This window comes from Schistocerca americana, chromosome 6 (genome assembly GCF_021461395.2).
Source record: "Schistocerca americana isolate TAMUIC-IGC-003095 chromosome 6, iqSchAmer2.1, whole genome shotgun sequence".
Classification (NCBI taxonomy): Eukaryota; Metazoa; Arthropoda; class Insecta; order Orthoptera; family Acrididae; genus Schistocerca; species Schistocerca americana.
In genome coordinates, this window is record NC_060124.1 from 529,631,581 (window position 1) to 529,655,379 (window position 23,799).

General features: G+C 40.1%; 1 protein-coding gene across 2 annotated transcripts in view; it reads right to left on the reverse strand.

Annotated features, from left to right (window-relative positions):
• LOC124619776 (THO complex subunit 5 homolog) overlaps positions 1 to 23,799 on the reverse strand; it is a 154,736-nt gene that overhangs the window by 102,022 nt on the left and 28,915 nt on the right. For both annotated transcript variants that reach the window (XM_047146361.1, XM_047146362.1), the window contains exons 6-7: positions 21,217 to 21,323; positions 3,687 to 3,810 (exon numbers count right to left, since the gene is read on the reverse strand). In XM_047146361.1, the coding sequence (XP_047002317.1) occupies positions 3,687 to 3,810; positions 21,217 to 21,323 (231 nt within the window). The remainder of the gene's footprint in view (positions 1 to 3,686; positions 3,811 to 21,216; positions 21,324 to 23,799) is intronic.

Consider the following 23,799-nt stretch of genomic DNA (forward strand, 5'->3'; position numbering starts at 1 on the left):
GTGACATCAGAGAAGTCAAGTTGTATACTGCATAAACAATAAAATATCAATATAACGCTTAATGGTTTTTCATGCTTATGTCGTGTAAATTTAATAAATTAAATTAGAAAGAAGGCCAATTCTGCCTCCTCAATTTTACAAGAGTCATTCAATAAAAAAACTGATTTTTTAAAGAATCTATTATGAGAATGCAATGCAACACTTATTTATTTTCCAACATAATTCACCTAAGGTTCTGTGCACTTATGCCAGCGATGGACCAGCTTCTCAATTCCATGTACAAAGAATTCTTGGGGGCGTGCTTGAGGAACCAGTTATGTACTGCTACCTGGACTTCCCCATCATCAGCAAACCTTGAGCCACAACAAGGTTCTTTCAATGGGTTAAAAATGAGATTATTTGAAGGTGCCAGATCTGAGAAATACAAGACTGAAGGGGCAGGAGGGGGGGGGGGGGGGGGGGTTAAGCAGATGATTTTCAGTTCTCCCTGCACACATCCATATACCTTTCTTTCATTTCTGATGTCAAATGTTTTGCAACTCACCTTGCACACACTCCCTTGAACATCAATATGGTGGGCTGATCCAACACTAATGTTCACTGTTGCTGCAATATCTCTCACCGTAATACACCTATTTTCCTGTATCAACGTATTAGTCCTCAGAATACTGTTCTCCACGACTGGACACGGTGAATCTTCAACACTTCCTGCACTCCATTTGAACTTATCTGCCTACTGGTACATTTGTGTTAACTCAAACAACTTTCACCATACCCCACTGCCTTAAAACGGTGAATTTCGATTGGGTTCAGCCCTTCAGCTAACATAAATCTGACACTCTGGTGGCCCGTGTTGGTGGAAATCGAAAAGGGTATCACCTCCTTGTTTCACCGATTGTCAGTATCCTGTTAAAAAAGCAGGCATGCTAGCCCAATGTTTTTCAGATAGCGCCAAAAAATAACATTTATTTATTGAACAGACCTTGTACAGGAGAGCTGCTATTTGCCTGCTATTAGTAGCATAATTAGCTCACCAGATGAAAAAATTAGTCATGTTACACATCATACTATACTGTGTAATTCTGCTCCTGGACTTGATAAGTATTTCAAGTCCATGTTAAGCCACTTGCTGAGGGTTTGATCGCTTAATTTCTTCAAATTGCGGGGATGTTGATGATGGCGTCTTACCTGCTGTTCCAACATGCTCCACAGATTTTCTACAGGGTTCAAGTCAGGTGATTTTGCAAGCCATTTCATCAGGGGAGAGCAGATTGTGTTCCAGAGAAATGTAGTACTATATTAGGTATTACTGATCCTTTGAATTAAATTATAAGCTATGTTAAAGGAAGGCAAACCCATGTTTATGTAATTTGTTGATTTAGAGTAAGCTTTTGACAATGCTGACTGGAATACATTCTTTGAAATTCAGAAGGTAGCACGAGTACAATACTGGTAGTGAAAGGTTATTTACAGTTTGTACAGAAACTAAGTTGCATTTATAAAAGCAGAAGGACATGAAAGCAAAAAGTAGTTGAGAAGGAAGTGAGACAGGTTTGTAGTCTATCCCAAATGTTATTCAATTTGCACATTGAGCAGGCTGTATTGGAAACCAAGGAGAAATTCGAAAATGGAATTAGAGTGAGAAGAAGTAAAAGACTTTGAGGTTCCCAAATGATACTGTAACACTACCAGAGACAGTCAAGGACATGGAGGAGCAGTTGAACAGAATGTATAGTGTGTTGAAGAGAAGTTATAAGATCAATAAGAACAAAGTAAAACAAGGGTAACAGCATGTAACTGAATTAAATCAGATAATACTTAGAGAATTAGATTAGAAAATGATATACTAAAAGCAGATGAGTTTTGCTAATTGGGCAGCAAAACAACTGATGATGCCCAAAGCAGAGAGGATAAAAAAATGCACACTGAACCCTGCAGGAGAAGCATTTCTCAAAAAAAGAATTTATCAGGATTGAGTACAAATTTAAGTCATAGGAAATCTTTTCTGAAGTATTTATTGAATTGTAGCCTTGTACAGAATAGAAACAAGGACCATAAGGAGTTCAAACAAGAGGAGGATAGAAGCGTTTGTAATGTAGTGCTACAGAAAAATGCTGAAGATGTTGATAAAATAACAAATGAGGAGATACATAATAGAACTGGGGAAAAAGGAATTTATGCCATAACCTGACTAAAAGAAGAGAGCAGCTGACAGAGCGCACCCTGAGGCACCAAGGAATTATCCTTTTGAAGAGAGGGAAGTGGGGGTGGGAGAGGGTAAAAATTGTAGAGGGAGACTAACAGATGAATACAATAAGCAGGTTCAAATGGATGTAGATTGAATTGTTATTCAGAGACGAAGAGTGTGGCATGAGATAGACACTAGTAGAGAGCGGCATCAAACCAGTCTTTGGACTGAAGATGATGACAGCAATGACGACAACTGCGGCTTGTAATGTCCAAGAGGGTGAAATAAGCTAACTGCACAATGATTAAATATACTCTTAATTTCAAAATAAAGAACAGGCTATGCAGAAAAATTACTTCTTTTAAATCGCTTATGACACTGTCCTCTGTTCACATGGAACTGCAAATGTGGCCAAGCCACTGTAGTACAGGGTGATTCAAAAAGAATACCACAACTTTAGGAATTTAAAACTCTGCAACGACAAAAGGCAGAGCTAAGCACTATCTGTCGGCGAATTAAGGGAGCTATAAAGTTTCATTTAGTTGTACATTAGTTCGCTTGAGGCGCTGTTGACTAGGCGTCAGCGTCAGTTGATGCTAAGATGGCGACCGCTCAACAGAAAGCTTTTTGTATTATTGAGTACGGCAGAAGTGAATCGACAACAGTTGTTCAGCGGGCATTTCGAACGAAGTATGGTGTTAAACCTCCTGATAGGTGGTGTATTAAATGTTGGTGTAAACAGTTTACAGAGAATGGGCGTTTGTGCAAAGGGAAAAGTTCTGGACGGCCGAGAACGAGTGATGAAAATGTAGCACGCATCCAGCATGCATTTGTTCGCAGCCCAGGAAAATCGACTTGCAGAGCTAGCAGAGAGCTGCAAATTCCACAATCAATTATTTGTTGGCACTTATCTGTCCGTAACTACCTGAACGTCAACTACCCGAGGCGATGGATCGGCCGCCATGCAGCTCGTGACAGAGCACTTCATCACTGGCCTCCAAGAAGCCCTGATCTTACCCCCTGCGATTTTTTCTTATGGGGGTATGTTAAGGATATGGTGTTTCGGCCACCTCTCCCAGCCACCATTGATGATTTGAAACGAGAAATAACAGCAGCTATCCAAACTGTTACGCCTGATATGCTACAGAGAGTGTGGAACGAGTTGGAGTATCGGGTTGATATTGCTCGTGTGTCTGGAGGGGGCCATATTGAACATCTCTGAACTTGTTTTTGAGTGAAAAAACCTTTTTAAATACTCTTTGTAATGATGTATAACAGAAGGTTATATTATGTTTCTTTCATTAAATACACATTTTTAAAGTTGTGGTATTCTTTTTGAATCACCCTGTATAACGCATTTCTTTTCATTAACTTTCTAATCAAGTTTAGAAAGTACTGTCTGCACTTTGGCTCACTTTTTCTGTGTCCAGTTGCCTTTCTCCGGACTGCACTTAAGTAGTGGACACTGGTGTATATTTTAGCAGATGTTAGATCTCACCTTTCTGTTTGATCACAATCTCCACAGACAGCGGGTGTCTCAGAAGAAGCCGTTTCTTTCTCTCTTCCATTCTATCTATTTTGGACAATTTCCTGTGGTGTCTATTCTGAAATTCTGTAGTATCCTGTAGAAATAAAGAACAATGTTCAGTTCTTTGATACAAAAATATCAATATTTAAGTAAATGAAAATGTATAAATGTAGAAACACTATTAACAAAACAAGTTTACATGCCAGAAGCACCTACGAGAATGTGCCCCCTCACCTCTGTGAAAGTCTTGAACTACTTTTCCTCATTTAGGCATACCTGGCAATTTTCCTACACAATGTACGAGTCATATGTTTGTGTTTCTCAAATGTTTTTGACCTATATCCCCCCCTTGACTTAACATAATGTCTCAGCACCCTATTTCTGTTTTTCACAGGCTTTTATGAACTTCACATACTTGAAAGTGCCTTAGTGATCCAAAATTTTTATCAATCATTACTTGAATTCTTGTTATTTGATCAAACTGAAATTTTGTACTTATGCATCAGCCTTCCCTTCTTCTCTCAATCAATTGCTCTTTCCTCCCCGAAGAAGGAACATGGCTGCTTCAAGAACTGAAAGTACCACCTCTGAGTGATTCTACCATAAAAACTGGAAGGTGTGTACCGTGTCTCTGTGAATTTCACAGCTTTCCACTCATCTCTGCTTCAGAACTTACTTTCAGTGAAAGATGGATAAGAACTGTGCCAGCGATGAAAGGGCATTTGGGGAAATAGATGCAATCTGTTCCTTACCTCAACTATTAACTACAATAACTAGTGCCATTATACTTTTTGATGCACTTAATCTTGTTACTTTTTTGTCAAGTGAGGATGAATGGCTGTCAGTGCTGGAGTGAAAGGCTTCGAAATGGAAGACAAATGTGGGCACTGGCCACTCAACTGTTACCTATGACTTAAAAATAGGTACCAGGTGTTCTCCACTGCTGAGGATACATCAGACAGAATGAGACACATCATATCCTGGGACTGGTGTCAGCCCTGCTGAAAGGTTTGGACAATCACAGGGATGGGTATGCTGGTTGTAGGGATCTAAAATATTGGGCTTGTAACAGATATTAATGGTGAGGTCAAGAGAATCTACAATGAGCTTAGATCCTGTGTTCAATACACATGAACTATATCATTTTCCAAGATGGTGACAAACTGATCCACTGCACCACGAATTTCTGACCATTGCCACCTACTTAGCTGCCTTTTCCACATGCCCTTCAACCTTGGGTGAGATCACCCACTTTCATAAAATGTAGTCTGCCGAACGTGTTACCAAAGTACATCATACTCATGTTTTGCATTTAGTTTGCCAAGTGCCTGTACTTATTTATCACTAGAGGCATTTTGGTACTGAGCACGGATATAGATCAAAATGAGCAGCAGGTGCATGACCAAGTTTTAACCGTTTGCAATCACAATCATTGGGAAGTATTTTGCATGAAATTCTGAGTTATTCTGGTGTTGATATTGTTTGTGTGAAGGATGTGTACAGAAGGGAGTAGAGTAGTTGGCCACTATATTAAATTCATTATGGTTCATGTTAATTGTAATCAAACAATTTATTTTCTCTAAGGGCAAAAGTTCATATGACGGTTATTTGTTTATATTTTCACTCCTTTTCTAAATTTTTTTCAGGGTGTATATGTGGCCAAGAAAAAAATCTCCAATTTTCCGGTTACAAATAACTCTTTCCCACATGAAAATACACTATACTCCACGTGTTCAGTGACACTATACTCTCCGTCTGAGCTGTAAAACCTATTAATCATTTGAATGGAAAGGTTTTGTACTCCAGTGTACAACTTTCCATCACTTTAGGAAATGAAACCCTTGCAAAAAGGAATGCGTTTTGTAGGCATGGCAACATGTACACTGTATATCTTCATACTGTGAAAGTACAAATACGAACTGCACCAAATACAGCACAGTAGCTTCTGAAGCGCTGAAAATGAGATTGCATTGCACAATGCACTTTTGTCAGCCAATCATATCTCATGTCATGTGATCTTGCCTGCCATAGGCAGCGGATATTCAGAGCGTAGGACATGTCATGTAGTCAGACAACAGCGACATTTCCTTCTCATCCCGTACGGTAAGTCTCCCCTGACCTGGGGTTCTGGGTGACTTTTCCGAACTGTATCCCTTTTCCTAAAACTCTCTAGTCCTTTTCCTTCACCCTTCAACTCTTATGCTGGAAGAAGGGGACACTGGCCCCAAAAGCTTTAATCTTTTTGTGTGCGTGTTCTCCTGCTGCCACTTGGTGAATAGATTTTATCAATCCAGTTACATTATAACATCACTCTTAAGTAACATGAACCCACAAATAGGAAAAATTAATGGTTTAAACTAATACAGTACTACATAACTACAAGAAAAACTAAGCTCTCACGTATACCATTGGTTGTTAAAAATTTTTTGCTGTTTTTTTTTTTTTTTTCTGAGGGTGTGGTGAGGCAGGACCCTAAAAGCACAGCTTACATTACACCAACTGAAAATTTCTGACAAGCATGATTATAAATTTCACTGCTGTGCATCAAACAATTCATGGGTTAGCTGGGTGAATACATGTTCCATCAAAAACTTTGATTTTTCCATGGAAAAACCAATTATGCACGAAACTGCTCATAAATCATACTTTCTGCCATCGTTGTTGCATAATTTGTAATACTAATATAAATATGAAAAACCAACATTGAAGCTTGGTCATTTTTGTGTGTGTTACTCTGTAAGATTTATCAGACACAAACTGATTGGTCAGAACAATACTATCATGACTACACTTTGGCAGAAAATGAAGTTACAATGCCACTTCATTGTCCACGCCAATATTTCGTCTGTGAAATGACATCACCAGTGCTCCGTTCCATTTACTGATCCATCATACAAAGATGATATCTGAATGTTGTAACTACAGACTCTGTATATTTTCAGTGTAATACCACTGCAACTGCTGTTACGATCCTTTTGCACTCGTATCTTCAGCAGCTTGCATGGCCTTTGATCGAAACTTCTTTTATAATTTAGTTTTGCTGAACAAATGAGAGGAGTGGAAATGGAGGTGAAACATTAGCAAAGAAATTTATCAGAAGGAAAAGTATATATTAATTCAAGAGGAAAAGAAGTGTAGGAAAAGCTGATGGGTCCAGGTCTTGGAATAGCTGCAAGGTGCAACTATAAAGGTAAAATATCATTAGATCAAAGACAAAAATTGTTTGACACATTTTTTAAATACAGACAGTCCTGTCTGTACTTAGAAAGTACAGCTGAACAACCAGATCATGAAAATTCCAAGAAGAAGAATTTGTACTTGCATATTATAATATAGATTTATTCTTAAAAATCAAGTAGTAAAGGTAATGGGACCTGGATAAACTGAAAGAACCAGAGGTTGTAGAGAGTTTGAGGGAGAGCATAAGGGAACAATTGACAGGAATGGGGGAAAGAAATACAGTAGAAGAAGAATGGGTAGCTCTGAGGGATGAAGTAGTGAAGGCAGCAGACGATCAAGTACGTAAAAAGACGAGGGCTAATAGAAATCCTTGGGTAACAGAAGAAATATTGAATTTAATTGATGAAAGGAGAAAATATAAAAATGCAGTAAATGAAGCAGGCAAAAAGGAATACAAACGTCTCAAAAATGAGATCGACAGGAAGTGCAAAATGGCTAAGCAGGGATGGCTAGAGGACAAATGTAAGGATGTAGAGGCTTGTCTCACTAGGGGTAAGATAGATACTGCCTACAGGAAAATTAAAGAGACCCTTGGAGAGAAGAGAACCACTTGTATGAATATCAAGAGCTCAGATGGCAACCCAGTTCTAAGCAAAGAAGGGAAAGCAGAAAGGTGGAAGGAGTATATAGAGGGTTTATACAAGGGCGATGTACTTGAGGACAATATTATGGAAATGGAAGAGGATGTAGATGAAGACGAAATGGGAGATAAGATACTGCCTGAAGAATTTGACTGAGCACTGAAAGACCTGAGTCGAAACAAGGCCCCGGGAATAGACAACATTCCATTAGAACTACTGATGGCCTTGGGAGAGCCAGTCATGGCAAAACTCTACCATCTGGTGAGCAAGATGTATGAGACAGGCGAAATACCCTCAGACTTCAAGAAGAATATAATAATTCCAATCCCAAAGAAAGCAGGTGTTGACAGATGTGAAAATTACCGAACTATCAGTTTAATAAGTCACAGCTGCAAAATACTAACACGAATTCTTTACAGACGAATGGAAAAACTGGTAGAAGCGGACCTCGGGGAAGATCAGTTTGGATTCCGTAGAAATGTTGGAACACGTGAGGCAATACTAACCTTACGACTTATCTTAGAAGAAAGATTAAGAAAAGGCAAACCTACATTTCTAGCATTTGTAGACTTAGAGAAAGCTTTTGATAATGTTAACTGGAATACTCTCTTTCAAATTCTGAAGGTGGCAGGGGTAAAATACAGGGAGCGAAAGGCTATTTACAATTTGTACAGAAACCAGATGGCAGTTATAAGAGTCGAGGGGCATGAAAGGGAAGCAGTGGTTGGGAAAGGAGTGAGACAGGGTTGTAGCCTGACCCCGATGTTATTCAATCTGTATATTGAGCAAGCAGTAAAGGAAACAAAAGAAAAATTCGGAGTAGGTATTAAAATTCATGGAGAAGAAGTAAAAACTTTGAGGTTCGCCGATGACATTGTAATTCTGTCAGAGACAGCAAAGGACTTGGAAGAACAGTTGAATGGAATGGACAGTGTCTTGAAAGGAGGATATAAGATGAACATCAACAAAAGCAAAACAAGGATAATGGAATGTAGTCAAATTATATCGGGTGATGCTGAGGGAATTAGATTAGGAAATGAGACACTTAAAGTAGTAAAGGAATTTTGATATTTAGGGAGTAAAATAACTGATGATGGTCGAAGTAGAGAGGATATAAAATGTAGACTGGCAATGGCAAGGAAATCGTTTCTGAAGAAGAGAAATTTGTTAACATCGAGTATAGATTTAAGTGTCAGGAAGTCGTTTCTGAAAATATTTGTATGGAGTGTAGCCATGTATGGAAGTGAAACATGGACGATAACTAGTTTGGACAAGAAGAGAATAGAAGCTTTCGAAATGTGGTGCTACAGAAGAATGCTGAAGATAAGGTGGGTAGATCACGTAACTAATGAGGAGGTATTGAATAGGATTGCCGAGAAGAGAAGTTTGTGGCACAACTTGACTAGAAGAAGGGATCGGTTGGTAGGACATGTTTTGAGGCATCAAGGGATCACAAATTTAGCATTGGAGGGCAGCGTGAAGGGTAAAAATCGTAGAGGGAGACCAAGAGATGAATACACTAAGCAGATTCAGAAGGATGTAGGTTGCAGTAGGTACTGGGAGATGAAGAAGCTTGCGCAGGATAGAGTAGCATGGAGAGCTGCATCAAACCAGTCTCAGGACTGAAGACCACAACAACAACAACAACAACAACAAAGGTATGCAAAACTATTTTTTGCGCTCATTTGGTATTACCGATCGGTGGGTGTAAACAATTTTAGGGAAAACTAGTCCAGAAGGTTTAGTGAGTAAGAGCAAATGTGGCAAGCACACTAATCATCAGCGAACATCACATGATATTATAGAAGGGATAAGAAATCATATAGATTCATATAGATTCTCGATAAAGTAATATCACTCTACATTAGAAAGGATAATTCATGCAATATCTCGATAGCACCCTCAGTGTTCGAAAGGGGTACAGAATGTACATTCGGAAGTGCCAACAGGATGGGAAGGAATATGCATTGGCTTGGATGTATGAAAAAGTTTTCAATACAGAATACATCTTGAGTTTTTCGAATCTAAAAGGAATACATGTGAGGAGTGTGAGGTCTACAAGAACGTTGAACCAGAAAACAAGACTACTTTGGAGAAAAAAACACAAAGACATCTGAAAAACAAAGACATGTCTCGAGCAGAAAAAGGCTGCAGAAAAAGATGCTGACAAGCTGAAGGTGAAAATTGGCATTACACTTTTGACTGCTTGTTTTGACTTACAATAGGAACTCAACACTCCACACTGTGAAGTATCCTTGCTCTATTACAAAAGAAAGCTGAGCACATACAATCTTACGATATACCACATAGGTATACAATGTGCTTGATGTGGCCAAGGGAATCAGACACAGAGGAAGCAGATACATTTTCCATATATCTGTACAGTGTGAGTACCCTAAAAATTGATTTGAGCACCCAAAAGTTTCTTGAGAAGGGGCATATCCAGAATGAAGGGGAGAGCGAGCACAGTGTTATTGAGAGAGCAAAAAGAGGGCATGGATATTTGTGTAGCACAGCAGTGATACACTCTAGCAGCCCCACCCAAGCAAAATGGAAAAATGTATGACACACATGAGCTGTCATAGAAGGATTTCTTTGATTTCAAGGGGCTTCATCGAAGGCCCAATGATGGACTAAAGCTGAAAGTGGTGAAAGGATAAGATGGTTTGATATCACAGTAATAATGGTGAGGAAAAGAGAACCATGGATGATGTCATTTGCATATGGAAATGACTTAAGACTGCAATATCATTGGTTTAATGCACAAGTTTCGAGGTCACAGAACAAGTGTAGAACATGTTGTGGAAGACCTGCCATATGCATATCCATCATTACTGCGGAAAAAGTTTCTAATTTGATGCCCCTCTGCCAGAAGAATATTGTTCCAACAGGTTACCAAGGATTCTACAAGAATCTGAAGCATGGAGAGTCTCATAATATAGAAGAAAAAGAAGAAGAATGAAGTGTTACAACTATTTTAATTTCAATATTAATTTTAACATACAGTCTTTCCCTTGGAATTATTTTGTTGTTATTATGTTGTGCTGACATATTATCATATTCACGTGCTAGAAAGCTTTGGAAATAAGAAATGTCATACAGGCATCATTACTGTCAACACAATTTATGAAATAAAGATATTCACATTTGTAGCTACATGCTGATGTAGTACAATTTCAGTGAAGTATGATAGTAAGTTAGTCAGACATCAATAACTTTATGATAATTACATTTCCAAAATAACTTCTGGAAGATTTTTTGCTATAAAGTACTTAATAACAATGGAACAACAGGACATTCTAAGCAACATTCACAAGTGTATGTTCCCAGAATGATTTCTGGGAAATACTGGAACTTTCACTTTGTTATATTACAAAGAATAGGAAATGCTAGTTACAACAGTATTGCACTGAACTGTCAAAATGTGCCGGTAAAATTTTAAATAATGGCATAAATGGCTTGTCTTCTGGATCCAAAATCTTTCTACACGGTTTGTCTTCAAAGTGTTAAGTTTTGAATGAGAGTCAAATGCTCTGTGAATTAAGATATACATTGCACATTCTCACACGTAACATAATCCATCTTTTGTAAAAGGAAATTTATGTTGAAAGTAACACTTCTCAAATAAACCTGTTAGAAATGTAAACAGTTGCTAGGAAACGTTCATTGAAGGCAGTCTGTTGTTACGAACTATTGTATAGTCTTTGTCCTAAAGGGTTTCAGACATTTTGCTGTTGGTAGATGGTTGTGTGTCGCTGTGTTTTGTTGTTGTAACTGGCTCATTCTTTCCAACTACAGTTTTATTCTGGCGTCATTCCTGGGCTTTTCCCATACGAAAAAATTTCACGTTTTTCCTGGATTTTCTGATTGTACCAGGGCATATACACCCTGTTTTTTTTATTTTTTTAATTCTTGGAACATACTTTTGGAGATTTTTGTATATTTTGTTGAGTATTAAAGCATGACTAATTTTAATATATGTTCAGAATTATCTCTGGTTCACTGACATAAGAAAAATTAAGTGATAGTTGTGAATCTTCCACTGTTGTATGGTGATTCCACCTCTTACTGAACTGATCCACTGCAACCAAAGTTAGGGCCACACATCCCATTCTACTAGACGACTTGATGGCAATGCTCATTCTTTGATAACTGGCAGTGTATAGGTTACTTAAATAAGAGTTGGAGTTGTTTTGTGGGAAGAGACCAAACTGCAAGGTCATCAGTCTTGTCGGATCAGGGAAGGACGGGGAAGGAAGTCGGCCGTGCCCTTTCAAAGGAACCATCCCGGCATTTGTCTGGAGCGAGTTAGGGAAATCACGGAAAACCTAAATCAGGATGGCCGGACGTGGGATTGAACTGTTGTCCCGAATGCGAGTCCAGTGTGCTGCACCACCTCACTCGGTACTTAAATAAGAGCAAAGAAAATTATAACATGTGACACCATCAACTGGGGTGTTTTTGGTATTTAAAGCAGTTAGGTACTCCCTGACATTATCAATTCAAACAAACCAGTCATTGAATCTTAGCTGCAACTGGCCAATCTATACGATGCAACATGATAACGCGCAATACCAAGGGGAGGGGGCGGGCCGGGGGGGGGGGGGGGGGGGGGGGGGGGGGTGAAGAAGAAGAAATTGACAGTCACTGAATTATACTAACAACATACTTTTTAAAGAGGTACTGATGCATAAGTACGGCACAGAGCCTAAAAATAACTTTTTGCATACTCTCAGCAATATAAACACACTTTCAACTAGCCTATGCGTACTACCGACTTTATGACTACCACAAAAAGCGAGTTCCTGTACCTGGAAATACTGAATACGACATTCATGGGTGGAAAGTCACACCTACTACTGAAACTTACATTTTTTCAGTTAAGTTTAACTGAAAAATTTAAAACCTATAATGAATCTGGTAGAATAATTCATTAAAAGCAATAAATCTTTTTCAAAATTTTAAAATAAAACTTAACTGACAAGATTACAATTTTTTCAAAAGATGGGCATAAAGTACCACCCTCCCCCTTCCCCCCATGGTATTGTGAGAGTTAATACAGGAAATTAGTTTCCTGAATGAGTCTGTGATCCTACTGAATATTTTGTGACTAAAATCATCTAGATTGCTTATAAAATTTTCTTTATTTATAATGGATTTTTGGCTGTAAGCATAGTTTTAATACTGACCACTGGGATACAACCTAGACGTTGGGCACAAGCTGATGTCTCTGATGTTGTTGCTGTTGCATGGATGGCCCATATGACGTGACAGTCCCTCTGATTCCACTATTGCAGAGTGTGACCAACAAGGGCAGGTACTGCAGCTGAGCAACTATGCACGATGTCTCCACAGGTACCTACCAGTACCACCTGCCACATGTCTTCTATGGTTGTGATAGCTGCCTAATGATTGCTCTCAGTCTGCTCTCATTCATTGCACTATTCACTATGCAAGCTGGAATGGTACTGCATCTGCTTGCCATGTGGCTTTGCCATACACTGTATCCACTGTGAGTTACTGTCCTGTGAGATACTTAAGTAACTTGTTCTGGGGGGTATTGTCTCATGATTTTTATGTTGTAACAATGTAATGAAAAGGAGAGTTGCTACTCACCATATAGAGGAGATGCTTAGTTACAGAAAGCCACAACAAAAAGATTATCGGAAAGTTACCTTTTGGCCACACACACACACACACACACACACACACACACACACGCGCGCGCACGCGCACATGCAGCTCCCACACATATGACCACTGTCTCTAGCAGCTGGAGCAAGACTGGCAGAGACTATGGTGTGTGTGTGTGTGTGTGTGTGTGTGTGTGTGTGTGTGTGTGTGTGTGTGTGTGTGTGTGTGTGTGGGCGCGCGCTATCTATTTTCACCAAGGCCTTGTTGGTCAAAAGCTAACTTTCCGACAGTCTTTTTGTTGTACCTTTCTGCAACTCAGGATCTCTGTATATGGTGAGTACCAACTATCCTTTTCATCATATTGTTTCATCCCATCCTGAATTTTCCATTGTTTGATTTTTATGTTGTGACACACAATATAATTGGTGATGATTGTGGGCATTTTTTATCACGTAACCAAGGACCCCGTGCAACAGGCTCTCTTACCAAGCGCGTTGATGGAATATGTGCTACAGCAATTTCTGCAATAGGAGTTAAGAGGGACAGAAACATCTGGAAGCCTTGCTGTCCACATTGATCTCCTGGCAGTCGGCAACAAACGCACCATCATTGCCACCTTATGATGAGACAACGGAAGAATGGGAAGCACACAAGAAGTACCTCCAGCAGCACCTGGCCACATTTCAGGTAACGGATCCAGCCATAGGAAAAAAACTTTTCCTGTATATGACAGATTTTTTGCAAACTGGTCACTCTCACAGAACCGGCACACCTGACCTTTGATGAGATGTGCACTCTGTAAACCACCTACTTTCACTGCCATGGCCATGTCAGTGTCATAAACAGCCTAATCAGTTACACAGGGTGTGGATGGCTGAACTGCAGGGCCTCAGCAGGAAACTATTAGACTTCTGGAGACAGGTGGTGACTGTTGTGTAAGTCCCAGGAGAAGAATCCAACTTTGCTAACACAGCAAATGCACCAACAGTGGAGGACAAATATCTCATTCTGGCTCCATTTTGTACAGAAGGAATCAAGTATTGTGCCTCCCCCTCCCCATCCCTGCCTGGACAGGCACTTATTTCAGTCACCCCCGGATGTTCTTGAAAACCTGTCATTGAAGACTGCTATGACAGGTGAGCACAGTGTGAGGCATGGCAGAAGGAAGGATAATTCATGTCTGTCTGCCGTGCTTCAGACAAAAAATTCTCACCCAGGCAGGAACTAATACACATTAATGAGAATTTGTTGAAGTCTCACGCCACAGTGATGCCACCTAAGAAACTGTTCCTCAAGCTCAATCTGCGCAATAGACAAATTCAGTTACAGGTTGACATCGGTGTCTCTAGGTCCCAGTTAAACTCTCGAATCTTTCTGCAGCAGGGAGCACTGCCCCTTCAATACACTGCTTGCTGCTTGGTGGCATATAACACATTCCACTCACAGGAGAACTCACAAATGCAATGCTATACAAAAATGTCATATGACACCTTACCTCTCCTGTGGTTCACAGCAAGGATACAGACAATTTGTATGGCTAGATGCTTCTTCAGCTTTCGGATTTGTCATCAAGGACTTGACTTGGTCCACGCAATCTCGGAACACGTCCTGTTTCGGGAATTGGAAACCCTAGTAAGGAGTACTCTGACATTTTCTCTGAGAGTATAGGAAAAGTGAAGAACTTTACACAGCACATTACATTACAGAAATCGGCACATCATCACTTCTTGCGTGCATTACCCCTGACCCTTCGCACTGCAGGAAGCTGTCAATAATAAGATAGACGGCCTGGATGTCAATGAACCTGTGCCTACAAGTGGGTGATTACTGTGAAAAAACCATCAGAGAAAATGCGCCTGCTTGGAAACTTTAAACTTATGGTCAATTCCCAGTCAGATATTGCTATGTATTACATTCTGGAACTAGACAAGCTTTTCTCTCACTTGTGGGAGATATGTATTTTTTGAAGGTTGATCTCTCCAAAGCTTGCTTGTAACTATCCCTGGATATGGAATCACAGAAAGTTCCTGTACTCAACACGCCAAACGGATTATATCATTTGAAATATTTAGTTTTTGGGGTGGTCAGTGCCCCAGAAATATTTCAAACGTTCCTCAAGCAACTGCTGCAGTTCGTTCTGGGCACCATAAATTATCTTGACAACATTGTGGTAATGGGGCCTGCTCACAACAGAAGAACACTTAGGAAAATTGCAGCAGTTGTTCCACAGCCTCCAGTCTGCAGGCCTCAAATGCAATCTTGAAAAATCTAGCTTTTTCAACTGTTGGTGGAACACCTGGAGCACATCACCTCTCATTAAAGTATTAAGGCAACACGGAACTGTTGAAGCTGTCATCGCACTTCCTCGCCCCAAAAATTTAATGGTAAAAATACAATATTAGGGAAAATTTATCCCTGGCATGGCATTGATTGCACATTTGCTCAACAACCTGTGGAAGAAGGGCATGCCTTTCACATCGTTGAAGTCATGTGAACAGGTGTTCAAGACCTTCAGGCAGGCTCTGCTATTTGTACATTGTTTCACATATTTCAACTGAGCGACCAGGTAGTGGTGGCGGCATACGCCTCTGAATGGGGGCATGGAGACAGTCCTAGCACATACAGATGTGGATGGCTATGAACATCTATTGCATTTGCACCAAAGGCACTCAATGCCGCACATAAGAAGTATTTGCAATCGCCTCTTCACTGAAGGAATTCCATGTTTTCCCATACAGGACACACTTCTGCCTCATTACGGATCATATGCTGTTGATCTCCCTCTTCGGTCCTGCTGCAAAGCTACATGAGAGGATGGTCCACCATTCTAAGCATGTACAATCACAAATTTCACTTCTGCAATACCACTCAACATGCCAACGTGGATACCCTGTCCCAAAATGGGCCCTGACCTGGGATTTGACCAAGACATGATCTTGTGCTTCCAGTTAGACAAAGAGGCTTAACAGCTAGTGTACGCTTTTCCCATCACAGGGCAACGGCCATGGCGAAAGACACCACCTTGCAACAGGTATGGTGGTACGTGCAACAGTACCAGCCAGACTGATTTCCTAGTCGGGAATCCAAACCATTGGGGTATTATTTCCACCTCCACCACCAGCTACTCCTGGTGGATGGAGTTATCCTGCAAATCATGGATCAGCTGCCTCACCACGTAGTCATGCCGCAAGCTCTGTGCCCATTAATCTTATGGCTCTTGGACCAAGGCCACAATTGTGTCTCATGAACTAAACTGCTCACCCGGCACCATATGTACTGGTCAGGCATAGACCAGCAGGCTGAACATCTTGTTGTCAATTGTCATCAGCATTGGAGTAGATTCATGTCGACTTCATGAGCCTCTTCCTGGATACTACCTGGCTCTGCCTAACTGCTCTCGATGCATACTCCAAATTTCTGTATGTGGTCAACAGTTGATCCATGAGTACAGAGAATTTTCACTACTGAAGCACTTCTGCTCACGCAGGTGTCAGACACTGGATAACAATGTCACTTCTAGGTTTTCAGTGAGATCTGCCACAGAATTAGCATTCAACACCTCCCATTTCCACCTTTCCACTCCCAGTCAAATGTTGAAGCCAAAAGACTCCTGCAAACTTTTAAAACATACATGAAGAAAGATTTGGTGACGTTCCTATGGATGAGGTGCTAACACTTTTTTTAAGTTCCTACAGGTCACCACAGCAAGAGAGTCCAATGGAGCACCTCCGCGGTTGTCAGCCCCGCACACTCCTCTATCTCACACCACCAATGCCAGTGGATGCCATCCACAGCACCGTCTCCACACTTGTGGCGGGGTACCCATGTATAAGCACAGGGATTTGTACGCCAGAACAAATGGAATCCGGAGGTCGTCCGGCAGCAGCAGGGATGCTGCGGGTGACTGGATGGTGACGTGATCAAAACCAACTCTGTCTATGGTGGGAAACCTGGCTACTCCTGCTTCCAGCCCCTCTGGCAGACACACAATGTGGCAACGCCACCTACAGTTTCTCTTGCGCCAGACCCTCAGCCATATCCTTTCCTGTTCCTGAGCTGTTAGTGCCCTGTGGTTCTCAGCCCCATTCACCAATACTGGCCATACCCTCATCCCTCTCAGTTTATAGGCCGTCCAAAAAGGACCGCATGCTGGAAGAAGATCAGGCTGCGGTACCAGCCCCAACCGCACTACTGGAGCCACCTTCTGTGCCAGGACCTGACACACAAGTTGTGGCCTCCGCTACGAGCATTGAAGCCATCGAATAGGGACCTTCTGGGCATATGCTCCTGTCAACACCAAATGGGAGCTGGTAAAATCGGAGGGGCTGTCCATTGTTCCTGAAAAGACATTGGCCTGGTTCGGAGCACAGCCTGGGCGCCTGGCTGGGCAGGGTTCAACTCACGAAGATGCTGCTCGCTGCATCCCCATGGAAGAAGGGATGTGGTAACTCACAGGACTACCACCTAGATGTCGGGCACCCGTCTCCTAAATTGTCCATCATCGCAGATTGGCACATATGACACCACAGTCATGACAGCTGCACAGGTGCCTGCCAGTGACACACCATCTGCATATGTGATCACTGCATGGCAATTGCTCTCAATCTGCTCTTGTTCCTCGTGCTATTCACTACACTAGCTAGAACTGTACTGTACGTGTCTTGCCACATGGCTACACTGCACACTGTAACCATTGTGAACTATTGTCCTTTGAGAATGTTAAATGTATCTATTCCGTATGTGTCGTCTCGCGGTTTTTTTTATGTTAGGAGTTACAACAAGAATCTTTTTTAATACATTCTATGCTCTTTGATATCTGATGATAGCAGTAGTTGAAACATCATAATAAATAAAGATTTTTAGCATTTGATCTAGATGGTTTTATTCACAAAACATCAATGAATTAATTAGCAGAGGTTGACAGCAACATATTTTTCTGTGAGAATATGAATATTAGGATCCTTAATAAATTGTTTTGTGTGTCAAAATGTTTCCATTATTGTTTACAATGCACTTGCACCTGGTTGTGTAGGGAGAAATACAAATTATGATTCCACTGCAATTATGAGTAGAGTTATTACATTTTACAGTGTATGATAATGGTGCTGCTGAGAAATTGTGTATTACCTCCTTCCATGAAGTGCTTTTTTAAATTACACATTCATATACGACAACATGGCTAACTACTTAAAATTTTAAAAGTGTTTTTGTTTTGTTCGAAATAACAGTTCATTCTTAATTTAAATTGAGGTTTGATTCTCTCTATGTTTTTCACCACAACTTTGCATATTTCTGATATCCTTTTTTCATTGGCTGTTTTTGTTTGTTCGGAATTATGTTTCAGCTTGCCTTTATTATATTGTTCCTGGTAGTATACCCGAGTCTTTTTTACTGCTCAAGTATTTGGATCCCCACCAGGATGGATTAAAAGAAGACACCAAAGCCCTTCAGAGGTGTGCTGCTCCATTTGTTACTGGTAGGTTAAATCAACATGTAAGTACTGCAGGTATGCCAGATGAACTCAAATGGGGACCTGTGGCGGGCAGATGATGTTATTTTTATGAAACACTACAGAGAAAATATGGAAGCAGCTTTTGAAGCTGGCTGCAAAACGATTCTCCTGTAACTAAAGTACACTTCGTGTAAGGACCAAGAAGATAAGATAGCTGGGTGCATGCTTGCTACCCGCTTCATTCCCCTACACAAATGCATTTTTTAAAATAAAATGAGTGTGGCTATCTAAGAAATTTATTTGTCTTGGATTAAATAGTGTTTTCAACAAAAATCACAGAGAATTTCTCAGTAACAATCTTTTTTTCCAGTATTTTCCAGATATAAACAGATTGAGTGCCAAATAGGAGGAACAAAGGTAGAACAGGTGGCCGGTTTCAACTACTTAGGATGCGTATTCTCACAGGATGGCAACATAGTGAAAGAAATGGAAGCAAGGTGTAGCAAAGCTAATGCAGTGAGCACTCAGCCACGATCTACTCTCTTCTGCAAGAAGGAAGTCAGTACCAACACTAAGTTATCTGTGCACCGTTCAATCTTTCGACCAACTTTGTTGTACGGGAGCGAAAGCTGGGTGGATTCAGGTTACCTTATCAATAAGGTTGAGGATGATTGCAGGTACTAGTAGATGGGAACAATGGCAAGAGGGTGTCCACAATGAAGAAATCAAAGAAAAACTGGGAATGAAATCTATAGATGTAGCAGTCAGGGCGAACAGGCTTAGATGGTGGGGTCATGTTACATGAATGGGAGAAGCAAGGTTACCCAAGAGACTCATGGGTTCAGCAGTAGAGGGTTGGAGGAGTTGGGGTAGACCGAGGAGAAGGTACCTGGATTCGGTTAAGAATGATTTTGAAGTTATAGGCTTAACATCAGAAGAGGCACCAATGTTAGCACTGAATAGGGGATCATGGAGGAATTTTATAAGGGGGACTATGCTCCAGACTGAACGCTGAAAGGCATAATCAGTCTTAAATGATGATGATTTCCTTCCCTCAGGTTTAGGGCTATCCTAACATCAAAATACAGTTATTCCACTATACATCACTAGTTTTAAAAGCATGACTTTAGTACAATCTACTATATAGCACACATGGTGCCGACAAAGTATCACGGAAATAAAGACAGTTAGATGAACAGCCATTTTCATAGCAGAATCATGGTTCAATAATAATAATTATTACTATTATTATAATTTCATCTGGCTCAACAGTCTGTTGAAAGTCTCTCAAATGGATGCCACTTTGGTGATTTCATGTCCATAACCTACTCCAGTGATCTACTGGGAAAAGGGGACCTATTGCTTAATGTGGAATCCGAACCAGGTGATGTTCCTGGTGAATCTACATTATAGTAAAGCCTTCCTGAATACAGTTCATGATTCTTTTTTCTATGCTGATTTTGGAGGGAGTGATGCAGGGAGCTGGTGAAGCAACACCATGCTACGCAGGGAGCTGGTGAAGCAACACCATGCTATGCATGGACTGTCAAAGAGGACAGGATTGGAAAGAGAATGAGCCTGCATCCCTCACTCAATAAAAGCTCCGCATTCTGTCCCAGATGGGCCAATAAGCACTGACCAACCGCTATGTCATCTGTCACTGGCGTCATTTAGATGTAGTATGGAGGGGCTCGGGGTTGGCACCACTCTCTCAGTTATTGTTGGCTTTCTTGACCCTGAAGCCGTCATTTCTCAATCACACAGTACCTCAATTGCCATGCGAGGCTGACTGCACCCTATTCCAGTCCTCCCACGAGGGAAAAATTCCTGTTAATACTGGAAATCGAAACCAGATCCTCCACATTGCAGCCAGACATGCTGACCACTGATCTATGGAGGCAGACTCACTCAATGAAGTGACTGCTTCACACACCTTTAGATGTTGATGTGACACACAGAAATAGCACTCGTTTGACAGACCTGAAAATGAGCACTAACCAGTGGCTTCTGGAACACTACTGAATAAAATATTACTGAAGTGTTAAGATTGGCAGAGAACAAATACTAAACACAAGTGCTATTTCATGGTACAATTTCAACTGACTGAAATGAATCAGTGTGAACTGTAGAAAGTGATTGAATTTAATTGCCTGTGTCTCAAGTTTTCTCTTTTATGCAAAAACTTCTACAAATCCAACACATATGCCTTTTTTTTTTAAAAAAAAAAAAAAAAAAAAAAAAAAAAAAAAAAAAAAAAAAAAAAAAAAAACCACACACACACACACACACACACACGAAAGGGTCAAACATTTAAAGAAAACAAACATGCTGAATATGTACTACTGTTAAGTAACAGTAACAATTATTAGCACAGAAAGAAAGTGAAGACTATGAACATTTCTAGTTTATGTAGCAATAAATTACGGTTTACTTTGTGTTCCATTGTTTCATGCTTCACAATAGCAGTGATAAACTGGACAGCAGCCAGCACTCTGCATGGAATGGTCTACTCACTTTTAACATCTTACTTTGGGTGTACCTGACAAAATGGCCCCCCTGCAAGATGGATCAGTAATGTACTTCTACAACCTACCTCCTGATCTGAGTCTGACTCTTCCAGTGTTTCAGATTCTGCCAACGACTGCTTCAGTGACCTTGCCTCTTCCTCATCTCCATTGACTGCTACTGTCATTAATGGATCTGGAAATAAAAATTGATATACTACATAACTTCAACTGTTTGCCATGATAAGCTCAGTACCTGGTATCTATGGTAAAAAGAGCTGACTTTTGGTCAAGTATACTAATGGGAATACCCTATACAGGGAATGGAAAATAAACAAGATAACTCCAAGCATAAGATGTGAAAAAACAGTAATCCCAAGAAGCATAAGTTAAAAGAGATCTACTTCACCACTTATCTAAGGGAGCATGAACATTGGGCAACACAACATTTGAAGCTTTAAACTCTCAAATTCTTTAGAAATTAGCACTTCTACATGTTAATATGGGAGTAATGGAAAAGTCTGTGAAAGAAACAACCAAATACAGAGAAGTACATCTGAAAGAAGATGTGTTAGTTGGATCTGACATTCAAAAAACGGTGTTCTAATCCAGCTTTGAACAAAAAATGAGTGGTAATGAGTGACAGGCTTAGGTATCGTTCAAGGCGGTGGTTGTTACATTCTCAAACAGGAGAAAGAACCCACTTTATATTTCTGTCGTAGCCAATATGCCAGAAATTCTTCAAGAAACTAACCTGTTTAATGAACCTTAAGAGTTGCTTTTCTTAACATTCATCTTGATTAATTTCCCTGAAAATTTGGAAGACGTTGGTGAGGAAAAGGTGACTGTAAATTTTGAAGATGTTGGTGAGGTACTGTTTGCTACTTCACCAAGATGTACAATGCACATCAGAAAAAGCTATATTTGATGCTTTCAGGAAAAGAGAGAAAAGAAATATAAACTAATGGATACATAATTCCCATGCAATAAAAAGGTGTTTTCATATTCCTACTTCAATAACATCTTTGCTTATGCCAAAAATTCTTCTGTTGATTCCAATTATGTGTGTTCTGATAATGTTTTAGTTTATGATGAAGTCACTTTATGACACAACTCTATGCTTTAAAAAGAAAAAAATCAACAAAAATTAATCAAATTTTTCCTTTGACCTTGGTAATGAAGTGCAATATCTCTACTATTTCTAAAGAATCCATCTCCTGCAATTCTTTTATAGACATGTCTGGTAAGAAAATTTTGATTCAGCTTACCCACAGTTAATAAGAAATTATCATTACTGAGTTTTCACTTTCCTGTAAACTCACTGACATAATTTTCCTACTTTAGTGATTTAATATGTGACGCCTGCTTTAGCTTGTCTGACGCTGACCACTCTGTACCCCATTATTCATTGATTTCATTATGTGAGTTACATATCTTATTGGCATAAGTCATGTTCTTAGGTGTTCTGATTTTATCCATAATGTGTAGCATTCATGATAGTAAACAATTTTACAAGTAAATAGGTGGTTGAGCACACATTTTAACACTGAATATTTACTTTACTGTCTACAGTGAGATGCTGTGGATGCTTTTTGATTTTGTCATAAGTTTTGATACAATCCCCACTTTCTTGTACAGGATACTCTAATCCCTTTTGTTATTCACTGTAGCTGGATCTCATTACAAATTTGTTTTGTGTATCAGCCAATGCAGCTTTGATCTGTATGGAGAATGCAGACAGGGTGTATACGTGGACAAGGAAAAAAAATTCCCGGATTTTTCCCGGATTTCCCGGTTGAAAATACACTTTCTCCCGGGTGAAAATACACATTTTCCGTGTTAAATGACCGTATACTTTTCCTCGGCACTGTAAAACTTATCAATCGTTAGAATGTTTATGGTTTTCTACAGAGACGTAGAATTTGCCGGCACTTTAGGAAACGAAACCCAGGGGGGGAAAAAAACACGTTTTGGAAAGATCTTTGATGTGCAGCAACATGTAGGCTGCATTTCTTCATTTTACGGAGGTATAAATTCGAATTCCACCAAACACTGCATGTTACTTTCCGAAGCAATGAAATCGAGATTGCGACGCGCTTTTGTAAGCCAGTCATAGCTTATGTCACGTGACCTCGGCAGCTGATGACAGCACAGGACACGTAGGGTAGTCAACCAATAGCAAGATCACTCTTAAGTAGCACAGACACACAAAAAGAAAAGTTAATGGTTTAAATTAATATACATAGTTTTGCTAGAAGAAAAACAAAGCTTTCACAAATAATATTGGTCTCGAAGATTAATAAGCTACAAGAGAAGCTAAGCTTCCACATATAATGCTAATCATTTTGCGCGTGTTACACTTTAAGATACATCACACAAATGTGCCAGTAAAATTTTTAATAACAATGTAAAGGTCTGATCTTCTGGGCTCGAAATTCTTCTACATGGTCATCCTCAAACAGTTGATTTTTAGATGAGAGTCCAACGCTTTGTGATTTAAGAAATTCGTCGTACATTCTCGCACATAGTTCATCTTGCGTAAAAGGAAATTTACTTTGAAAGTAACACTTTTCAAACCGCCATTCGTAATATTTTTCCGTGACCTGCTAGAAATTGGTTCGTTTCAGCAGTTGCCAGAGAGCGCCAGATAACAGGCATCACTGCGCCTGCGC